The sequence below is a fragment of the Lepidochelys olivacea genome, assembly GCF_965140295.1.
Source record: "Lepidochelys olivacea isolate rLepOli2 genome assembly, chromosome: 1".
Classification (NCBI taxonomy): Eukaryota; Metazoa; Chordata; order Testudines; family Cheloniidae; genus Lepidochelys; species Lepidochelys olivacea.
This window is the reverse complement of record NC_140411.1, coordinates 245361551-245372729: the sequence shown is the minus strand read 5'-3', so window position 1 is coordinate 245372729 and position 11179 is coordinate 245361551. Positions and strand designations below refer to the sequence as shown.

Genomic DNA, 11179 nt, shown 5'->3' with positions numbered 1-11179 from the left:
GGCGGGCCGGAGCCTGCTCGGCTAGTGAGGTGAGGGGGGGGCGGGGAGCGAGGGGGTTTTTATAGCGTCGGCTCCGGCGGCGTCGCCGCAGCGTCCTCCTTAGCCCCGCGGTGGCAGCAGCGGACTCAGGCGGCGGCGCTGCTGAATCCCCGAGCCAGCTGCAGCGGCCGGCGCTTGGCGCTATGGGTGGGGATGGCGGCGGCTGCAGCATCTTCTTCTCCCCCCCCGTCCCCTCCCCTCCCCAGGCGGTGCTGGGAGGCGATCCCGCGGCTCCTCTCTCCGGCCCCCGCTGCGCGCTGCTTTGCAGCCAGCCGGGCGTTGGGTGCCGCCAGCCCCGCGCGCGCAGGGGGCTGCTGGAGCTCGGCGCTGCCCGCCCCGCCCCGGGCATGCGGCGGGGCGTCCTGCAGCTGCTCCTTGCGCTCAAGTGTCCCGTCCCAGGGGAAGGGCTCCGTGGGAGTGGAGGGGGACGCCGGCGGTCGAGGCTGCCCCTCTCCTCCCCCTCTAGTGCTGTGGGGTGGGCTGGGGGACAGAGCAGGCCCCCCTTAAAACTGCCCCACCCCCCCTTAACATGCTTTCGTGGCAGGCGCTGACAACAAGCGCGTGTACGGCTGCAAGTTTCCCTCTTAGCTCATCCTGAAGGGGAGCGGTGGTGCTTGATATCAGCTGGTACTTTGCACACACACCCGACTCTGTTGCAGGTGGCTTGAGAAGGGAGTCAAAAGGGGAGAGGAATCTGCTGCTTTCCCTTTAAATTCAGTTTGGGGTTCCTGTGTGAGCCCCTCCCCTAAGCAGGGCTTGGCCTGGTGGTTAACGGGCAAAGTTAAGAATGAGCGTGATCAGTCATTACTAAAGACCGGTAGGTTGCGAATCTTGTCTAGAAATGCCTACTGCTTTCAAGGTTAAATTCCTTTCCCTCCCCCAAAACTTGTTTTCTTGTCGCAGCCTAAAGATATTCTTGGGCTGTGGATGTAGGCTGATGCTTTCTCAAGCCAAATCAGTTGCTGCTGATTTGGCTTTAGGGCTAGAGCTTTCTTTACTTGACAGCTCTTCTGCCTCTAATCAGTTGGGTTTTAAAATGTGCATTGTTTTATCCAAATGTTTTCTTGGGTTGCTCATAAGGTCATGAAGGTAAGGAGAGAGCTGCATCAAAACACTTCAATAGGAGTTGGGAGGGAGAAGACTGAATCTGCAGTTACACTAGTTAAATGCATGTTGGGGCTGGTAGGTGGGAGTGGAATCTGCAGTTGCTTACTTGCAGTTTTTTCCCCTGTGAGTGCAGGGAACTGGCCTAGTTTTATATGGACACTTGTGTTTCTGGAATCATCCCCCTGCACTGCCTAATACTGCCTGTGTGAAGGATTTCGGTTATCGGGATGGGTGGGGAGATTTATACAATGTAAAGTGTTCCCTGGTTTGAAATTCCTGTTTCTGATATTCTCAAGGGAGTGAGGGGGAAGAAATGGGGCAGATTCTATGTTGATTTTTATATGGGTCTTAATTTCATGTTTTAAGGCTTTATTAGTGTAAATACTTATACAAATGCTGTAGTTCTAGGAAAGGGGAAGAGAGCTAAACAAACAATTTTTTTGGCAGGCCCATCTGTTTCAATGGTGCAGCTTTCCCAATCCCCTTTCCGTTGCCCGTCGCCTTCAGGCCACTCGGAAGAGGGGGAGGACAAGAGCATGAAGCCGGCCAAGCAGCAGGTGACCCCAAGCCAACCTGGGGAGAACCAGCCTCCCCTGAGCCCCCTGCAGTCTGCTCTGAACTCTGCTGCCTCTCCTTCCCAGGCATATGAGACTTACATTGATAATGGACTTATCTGCCTCAAACACAAGATCAGGAACATTGAGAAAAAGAAGGTAACTTATTTCTTTGCTGTGCTGAAGAAATTGATAATTAAATATCAAGTTTACGTTAGAGCTCATCAATAGTAAACTTTAAATCCTGCTATAAGAATCTATTTTTATTTTACATACCTATAGAGTATGTAATATGAGTTTGCTGCAGCTAGTATAAAAATCAATAAAAGCAGTTCATATTCAGCAGCAGTTCTCAATAAGGTGTCCTCTGTTTGGGATTTCATCAGAGTAATATATAGCACTGATGATTTTTGTACATCTTGGATTTTGTTTAGATATATTTGAAGAGGAATCAGATTAGTTGTATTTAAAATTGCATATATTTGTAACATTACTGTCTCAAATGTAGAAGCTATGTAAATGTAGATGGCTAGATAAGTCAGCTTCAAACATTTGTTTTCTGCAGTAGTTGGTTTTGCTGTACAGCTGCTGTAGTTTTCACAGCTTGAATAGTGTGCAAGAGAATACCCCTTTAATGGATTAAATTGGATTTACAAATAGAATTAGTTTAGTTAAAATCTAACCCATAATCAGACTTGTGGAAAACTTCGTATTCTGCTTGTATTGATTATAGGCATCTAATATTAAGATCCAGTGATGCATGTAAAAACATGACTCCTTAGTGCAAGGTCATATTAAATATGTATTGCACTTCACTTTTTATAGATGTTGAGGCCTGGACTTCATGGGCATGTAGAATCTTGCAAAAGTATTCTGCTTTTCATCTTCTCATTTTGACTTTAAGCATTTTGTGGCTTACCGTAGGTGAATGTCTGAATTCCTAATTTAAGATTTGTCTGACAACTGGATAATTTATAGCATTGCAACTGAAATGTTTGATTGAGATGGCCCTTGCATTCTCAAGCTGTTTTCACATGTTACTTTAAAACACTTGGGAAGAATCTTTTTCTGTTATCAATCAAGATGCATTTTTAAAAGTTCATTGAAAATAAGCTTGAATTTTTGCACCAGAGTTCAAACTTTTCATATTTTAGTGCTCTAAAATACCCTTTTTACTTCAAACCTGTATTTGGCTAAGAAATGTGGGGATATGGATAGCTCATGCAGTAGGCAGCAGCCTAGTGCCCTTCCTTCTACTGGAGTTTTTCCTCCAGTAGCTTTAATTTCTTTAAAGCAATTCCACATACTGTACAGTGGTATTCTATCTGCACAAATAGATTTAACCTTGATATTTCCCTGCTATCCTTGATTCTTCCCTTGCATGTGCATTACAGTAGGGCCTTTCATAGTCATGCAAAAAATCAGTATAAATTAATACTCAAATAGTTGAAAGAGGATGCATTCTTTTCCTTAGCTTCTTATGCTCATAGTATTGGTACATATAAGTAGTTAAGGTTTTATTTGGCTGCATACCCTCAAGGGGTGGTATTTATTACTGTGGTTCGTAGTGCTGAGTTTCTTGTGCAAGTCTTATGTTTGCAAAACTTATTAAGGCTAATGAAAGTCTTTGTAGCTTTTAGTATATAATGAATTAGTCAAGAACTTAACAGCAATGTGTAGTCCCTGCACTGAATATCTTTCTAAGGTAAACTAGATACCCAGGTAAACATAAGTGGGGGGGGAAAGGGCAGGATGAGGATTATAAAAGACTAGTTTCTAAATATACTGCATATAGAACTTGGATAGATCTTGGGTTTTTTATTCTGAGAATAAGATAGTCAGAATAGGAGCCTACACTGGAGAGCAGTTCAGTTATGGAAAGCTAGACAAAAGTGGCACTCTGAGAGGAGGGATTTGAATGAGTCAGGGCACCTATGTTACAGATAAAGGAAGCTAGCTAAAGGCCTAGGAAAGAATATGAAAGGCATGACAATGCAAGTGAGGCCAAGGAGACAAGAAGAGATGACAGGCCATAAGGCATAAAGTAGGTGGTAGTGGCTTAAATATAGGCAGAGTTGTGCAGTGCCTTGAAAGAGAAGCTTGAATTTGATGGGGAAAAATGGACAGAACCAGTGACATTATTTTTAGTTGCAGCATGTCAACTGAAGCTCAGGATATACATGGAAAAGCTGAATTTCTTTCCATGATATATGCATAATCAATATATAACAGATTGAAAATCTTTTCTTCGTAGCTCAAACTTGAAGACTATAGGGATCGCCTGAAAAAGGGAGAAGCCCTCAATCAGGATCAGTTGGTGAGTTTGCTTGCTTGTCTTGGTAAATAGTTTTGTGTAGGGTAATATTTGAAAGCTTCAAACATGTTGAAGATGAGGCTGAAGTTGCTGAGGAATGCTATTGAATAATTGTTACCAATGATGGCTTTATAGAAGTTGCATTAAGTACCACCAGAAAATTTGCATAATAGTATTCACAAAGCAAAACAAAATAGGCTTGCTTCTTGTAGACAAGCTGAAAAGTGACAGTTGTGGGTTGCCCTAAAAATTTGTCCTGTTTTTAACTTTCAAATTGGGTACTGAGGTAAACAGACATCATTTGAGAGCATGTGTCAAGTCCCATTTCTTGAAGCACATGATCTCCACCTGTCACTAAGTATCTGTTATGCCTTCAACCTGTCATCTGCAGTTGCAGTCTTTGGGGTGGTATCCATCAAGGGTTTGTCTACGTTGGGAAATTACATCATGTTAAAACATAACCATCAGTTGTGGTAACTAACACATGATAAATATGGCTTAGCACTTGGTGTAGATAGGGATGGTGATGTTAACTGTGATCTAACTGACATTAACTCTAGGCTTAATTTAAGGTTAGCCATGACCAGCTAAAGTAATCCTGATGTCTTGTTTTCTGAACTCTTCAAGATTGTGTTCTAACAAGGTATAACTTCAGTGTAGACAAGTCCCCTGAGGCTGCCCATATAGCCTTGGCAGCAGAATTATCCCAAGGTGGCCTAGTGGCCTAAAGCTCAGGAGCAGAGTTATGGGTGGTTGTCCCAGTGTGATCAGTGAATATCTTCCATTGGCAGAGATGAGGCCAGGTGGAGCCTTCATTGATTCAGCTGGATTCTTGTTTTGCCACAACAGTTAAACTCCTTTATATAAGAAGCCAGCTGAGTGCTAGTGTAATGGAGGACATAGATACTGCTACAAAGGGAAACTGGACACAAATGGTAGATGGCTAAGAGATACAACCTTCTGCATATCTTTTTTTTTAAATTGTCCCATGTTAAATGCTGTTGGTATTTTTATGATCAAAAGCATGGCAGCATGTTCATGTAGAATGTCATACCAAAAGTTACACTAAGAAATGTAATGGGAACACTGCCAGTTAGGGGTGACCTAGTGCAGGAAACTAGCTTTAATTTATTTAGTAGAAATATTATGTTGCCTCTTTTAAAAGGCAAATATCATTCTTTGCTTAGTGCCTACTACCATTTTCACTGTTCTGCCCTCAATAAGATTGATTCTAGAACTTGTGTAACTAATTCCAAAATTCCTAAAAGCGTGCATTCTTTTGTTAATCTCCTTAACTGACTTGTTCAATCTTCTATGATATGGGGAGTGTAGACAAGTAAAGGGAGGTGGGGGGGAAATCAAACTTGAGGGCTTGTTAAACTAGATCCTTTAGTTTATCACTTTGACCATCTGAATGGTCAATTTGCACTTTTTGTAGTGCATAACAATCCATCTTTAAAGTTAAGTCTAAAAAATATTTAGCAAACTTGTGACAAAGGTACCAGAATTGTCATTCTTCATGGCAGTGCTTATTAAACTTCTGCTTCTTGGGTTATGTATCAAATACCACATCTGACTTAGCCCTAGTGTCTTAGTGCAGCAGCTTCAGATAAACAATACTTGTATTTCAGTAATGCTTACTTTATATTGTTCACAGACAGTCCCTGTCCTGAATTGCTTACCATTGAAAAACAGTGATGAATGACAGAAAGGGAAGAAGGACAAAACATAGTGTTTAAGTCAGTGGCTTTGAAACTGGGTTGCAGTCCAGAACTGAGTCGTGGAATGGAAGGGACTGGGTCGTGGTGGCTCTGGTCAGCACTGCACTGCAGTTCTGAGTCCCCCAAACTCAGAGCCCCTTCCTACACCCCAAATCCCTCATCCCTGCCCCAGTCCTGAGTCCCTCAAACACAGATCCCCCTCTTGCATCCCAAACCCTTCATCCCCATCCCAGAGCCTGCACCCTCAGCCCAGAGCTCTGACCCCCTCCTGTACCCCAACCCCCTGTCCCAGCCCAGAGCTCCTTCCCACACCCTGAACCCCTCATTACCATCCCCATCCCAACCCTGAGCCCCTCCCACACTCCAAACCCCTCATCCCCCAGCTCTGGGTCACAGGCATACCCAATTTTCAACTGGGTTGCTAGGAAAAAAGTTTGAAAAGCACTGTTTTAAGTAATACCTACATGCAAATAATTGTAGAAGACCATTCCGCAATTAATAATCATTACCAAATACACTTAATCTAGTCTTTCCTACCCTTTTTATTCTAAAAACATGCTAGAAATGGAATAGGTGAAATTTCATTATCTGAAGTGAAAAGTAGACCTCTGTGCCTATCAAATTGTTCCAGTTACACTTGGAGTTGTGTGGGCTACGGCCTGCTGTTAATGTAAGAGCAAAGTTGCTGTGTACTCAGTTTCCATTGAGATTAATTGGAGTTGAGGCTATTTGAGCAGGGCTGGGTTCTTGAGGAACAGCTTCTGCTCTTCCTATTTTCTTTAGGATTCAGTAGCCAAACATAATTTGAGGGTAGTCCGGGAAACTTTTAAGGGGCTGTAGCTAGAAAATTTAAGCTGTGGAATGAATGAGGGGAACATATCGTGCTCCTAAGTATTCTGATAATACTACTATGTAAATCCCCTTGCATTATTTGCAACTTGCACATTGCAACACTGAATCTGAAAATGACTAGACAAGTGAAACTATAAAACCACTGACTTTCATTTTTTGATCTGAGATGCAAAAAGTGTCAACATTTTAAAAGCTACACTGTTAACCTAATGTTAGAAGTGGCTTTTTTCTTAACACTTTCAGTAATTAAAAAATGGGAATTTAAAAATTCAGTCTCACTATAGGTCATTAATAGACAACTAAAAACCAGAAGACTAAGATGACTAAAATACTGGGAAAGCCTGTATCAAATGTGACAGAGCATTCTGTGTAACAAGCTTTAACCACGGTATAACTTTTTATATTAAATGTAAAAAGCTGTCCTAGAGCAACCCCACGCTAACTTTCCCTTTCAGGAAAATTTTTTTCTCGCCTGCAGCAAGAGGATTGAGAGAAGTTCATATGTGAGCTTCTTGGATGGAATTTTCATAAATACTAATATTCTGTGTGAGTGCTCCCCTTTCATCCTGGCTACTCAATCTCTGCAGGAGAGCAGCTTTTTCAGTCAGCCATGCATCACTCCAATATTGTATACCCTAAGGGACCAATCAGGTTCACTTAAGGATCTGTCATGCTCCCCACTTTCTGAACAAGTGTGCATGTGATAGTCCGCTTGCTTCACCAGGGACTGCTTTCAGATTAATCTCTTGTTCATTGTCCAAGTCTGTCATTTCTAAAATGAAATGTGTGTTTAGTATTCACTAGCTTGGGAAGACTGAGCCCTAATTTGTGGGGAAAATTCACTCCAGGTGGTGGTCCAGAGCTCTCTATGGATCAAAGAGCTTGTGATTGCCTGTACCTTAACCACTCTGCAGGCTGAACAGACTTTCAAAGCTGCCACTCTAGCTCTTTAAATGTAATCTGCATATTTAAGAGCTAACCTAGTTTTCAAGAGACCAAGTGTTGGCTTCCAGTATTACACAAGAAATTATCAGTGTTAAACTTACTTTTCTAATGACTTTTATTCTTTCTCCATAAAGAAGATGAGGAGCCACTTATTGACTACAAATTAGCCTGAAGTATGAAAAGCCATTCAGTTGTCTTGTACAATTCTACATGACTAGGGCTTTGAGGTGCTATGGTAATATGTAATAGATACAAGAAACTGAAATGTTAATCATATTTAAGTTTATTGTGCAACCTATAATAAAACTTGTTTCCTTCTTGCTTATAGCTAATGTGTTGGCATGTGCCTGTAATGCAGAGGTGGGCAAACTACTGCCCATGGGCTACATCTGGCCTGTGGGACCATCCTGCCTGGCCCCTTTGATCCCGGCCAGGGAGGCTAGCCCCTGGCCCCTCCCCTGCTGTTCCCCCTTCCCTGCCAGCTCGCTGGGCTGCTGGGCAGCGTGGGCAGTGTGGCTGGCTCCAGCCAGGTGGTGGGGCTGCAAGCTCCTATTGCTCTGAGCGGCATGGTAGGGGAGTGGGGAGCGGGGGTTGGATAAGGGGCAGGAGATTCCAGGGGGCAGTCAGACAGGGAACAGGGGTGTTGGATAGGTATGGGCATCCTGGGGGGCCTGTTGGGGTGTGGATAGGGGTTGGGGACAAGCAGTGGGGTGGGGGGTGTGGATAGGTGATGGAGTCCTGGGGGGGGTGGTTAGCATCGGGGGGGGTCTCAGGAGGGGGCAGTCAGGGGACAAGGAGTAGGGGGGTTTGGATGGGTCAGGGGTTCTGAGGGGGGCGGGCAGGGGGCAGGGGCCAGGCCATTTGGGGAGGCACAGCCTTCCCTACCCAGCCCTCCATAGAGTTTCACAATGCTGATGTGGCCCTTGGGCCAAAAAGTTTGCCCACCCCTACTCTCATATTAAATTAGGGCAGGAGGTTAAATTTACATTGCAACTTCTATGTTCAAATTCTACTATTTGTTCTGAGATTAGAGACAGTCATGGTGGAGGCTAGTTTCAGAACAAATTCTTAAACTTGAGTTCAAGAACTCTACTTCATGCTGAGTGGAAACCATGTAGGGACATCCATGTTAAGTGGTATCATCTTGGAGAACTCATTTCTGTCCCAGTGCAAGCATTAGTGTTGTAGTAGTAACATCTTTTTGAAAAGATTAAGTGATTAAGAATCCACTTTAATCCTATTTCTAATTGGAAATTGGCTATTAAATATAAGAGCGTGACATCAATATTATATGATCAGATTTGCACTATTAGGGCCTGGTCTCAAAATTATTGCCTTAAGTGAAGTCATTAGCATTAAAACAGTTGGTAACATACAGTAACATCTCTTAAAACATTATGAGCAGAAAAACAAATTGAAGCTGTAGTAAAATTTTCCAGCTAGTTTCTGTGCTCTGTTTTAAATTGTTGAATGTAAACTGGTGCCTAAAAGGAAGACTGCTTACATTTATGCAAGTACAATTGATGGCTGTATACTAGCTCTTCCTGATTCTAAATGCTTCTTATCTTGGTAAATATCTGATCTGAGTCTAACCAATACTTAACTTTTTACTCTTCTGCATATTTTTCTGGAGGAGTTAACTGAACTCTGAGATTGTAAAGAATACAAAACACAGGCTCCCAGTTGAGGTGGTCTGGCATTAACTTGACAGCATCCCTTTAATCCAACTTTAAAGCGTCACATTATAAATTACAAATAGTCTGGACTAATTGCTTTCACTCTGGGGATCATGTAATAGCAAAATGCTCTATTGTTTAACTTAAAAATACTGCAGGAATTACTACCTCCAAAGCACTTCTGAAACTTAATGCATCCAATGAAGTGAGCTGTAGCTCACAAAAGCTTATGCTCAAATAAATTGGTTAGTCTCTAAGGTGCCACAAGTACTCCTTTTCTTTTTAATAAAACTAGACAATTCCAACTATTGGGGTTGTTGTAAACCAGTTTCATTAAACATACACTGTCTTGGTTGTTGAACTCCCAAGTCTATCTTAAGTGATTATTTCAGAGAAGCTCCATTATCTAGTCTTGAATGAGAACTAAACTTTGGTTAGAGAAGCAGACAGGAATTCCTTTTCCAGATGTGACTTCTGTAAGACTAATTTCCAAAAGCATTCTATGAACATGAAGCTAGCTATATTGTACACCTTTTAAAAAGGATATAACTTCAGTTAATTTGAAGAAGTTAAGGGAACAGTACCTGAAGCTACTTTTGTGAGCGTCTGTGGTTATAAAATTGCTTTTATATCTTGATGCGTTTTCTGTCACTGTCCCTCTGACATAAACTAAAGGGAAAGATGAATAATACAAATTTACAATAGTGCCCAAACTTCCCAATCGGGATAAGGTAGCATTGCACTTTTGCGTCCTACAAACCTGTATGAAGGGACAGTCTCTGCCCTGGAGAGTTTACAGTTAAGAATATGGGGAAATGGTGAAAGTGTCTATGCAGTACCTAACCTTAAAATGAGTGTCTTCATAACCTCAGGTATGGTAATCTTGGGTGTTACATGTAACAATAGGAAATACTTCACATGTGAGGTGACTTAAAAGTTGATGGTATAAACAAAATTGAACCTGTAATAAAAGCTGTATAATTTAGCTTAACAGTTGAAAAATATTAAGTTTACTATAAGAATTGTTAGGACTTAGTCACTGATTAAAAATATGGTAAATGCACTGCTAGTTTGATATCTGCCTATTGCAGGAGGCAGTGGAGAAATATGATGAAGTGGTACACAATTTGGAGTTTGCCAAGGAGCTTCAAAAGACTTTTTCTGGACTTAGCCAAGATGTAAGTAAAACCTACTCTTTGTGCTCTAACCTCTGTAAAACAATCAGATACACTGTTACACACAGCTTCTGAACTTTTGTCTAACGTACTAATCTAAAAAGATAGAGCTGGTAGTCATGACTTACAGATAGTCCTCATTTTCTAGAATGCAAAGCTAGTATTTTTATGGCTAGGTAACATTAACATGTAGAACAGCAGGATAGCCTCAATCTAATTAACTGTAAAGCTGAAATTTTGTCTGGAGAGTGGTGAAAGTGTGGTCAAGGTACAGGATCACTTCAGACATTTGCACATACTGTAGGTAGAACATGAAGGCCAGTGATTTAAGAGCATCTAGTTTCATAAAACTACTGCTTAAATCTATCCAAAGTGCAGTCAACTTCAGATGACTCCAGGATGTTCTGGTTCAAGTGGACAAGGATCAATTTGTACAATAACAACCCTTTTTGGCGGTCTGAGTTTCAGTACTGAACTCTGTTCTTAGTGGGCCAAGTGCAGAAGTTCACTACAGAAGCTAGATTATACTTCACCTGTATGCAAAAGGCAAAGAACTCAGTTTCCACTCCTTCCAAAGTCAACTTAGCTTCAAGCACAAAATAAACAATGGAAAAGAGATGGAAAATATTGGCTATGAAGAGCCAAAAACACTAATGGGAAAATTACTCAGTATTTGGGGCTCATATACAATGTTCACATTCCAGAACTGGGGATGTTACTTCACTTTACAAAGCCTTTCACCATTATGTGAAACTTTGAGGTTCTCTTGAGTAGAAGTTAGCCTACTGGTGTTCTG

The 11179-nt window shown here is 41.9% G+C and overlaps 1 protein-coding gene across 8 annotated transcripts in view; it reads left to right on the top strand.

The window, feature by feature from the left end:
- Nucleotides 1–11179, top strand: part of CAPRIN2 (caprin family member 2) — a 73920-nt gene continuing 62741 nt past the window's right edge. For 4 of the 8 annotated variants that reach the window (XM_084627605.1, XM_084627603.1, XM_084627600.1 and 1 more), the window contains exons 1-4: nt 99–186; nt 1594–1859; nt 3955–4017; nt 10300–10386. In XM_084627605.1, coding sequence (XP_084483731.1) covers nt 183–186; nt 1594–1859; nt 3955–4017; nt 10300–10386 — 420 coding nt within the window. In that variant the 5' untranslated portion in view covers nt 99–182. Of the gene's footprint in view, nt 30–98; nt 187–816; nt 857–1112; nt 1129–1593; nt 1860–3954; nt 4018–10299; nt 10387–11179 lie in introns of those variants that run through there. The other 4 variants (XM_084627601.1, XM_084627606.1, XM_084627602.1 and 1 more) reach the window with 4 other exon arrangements.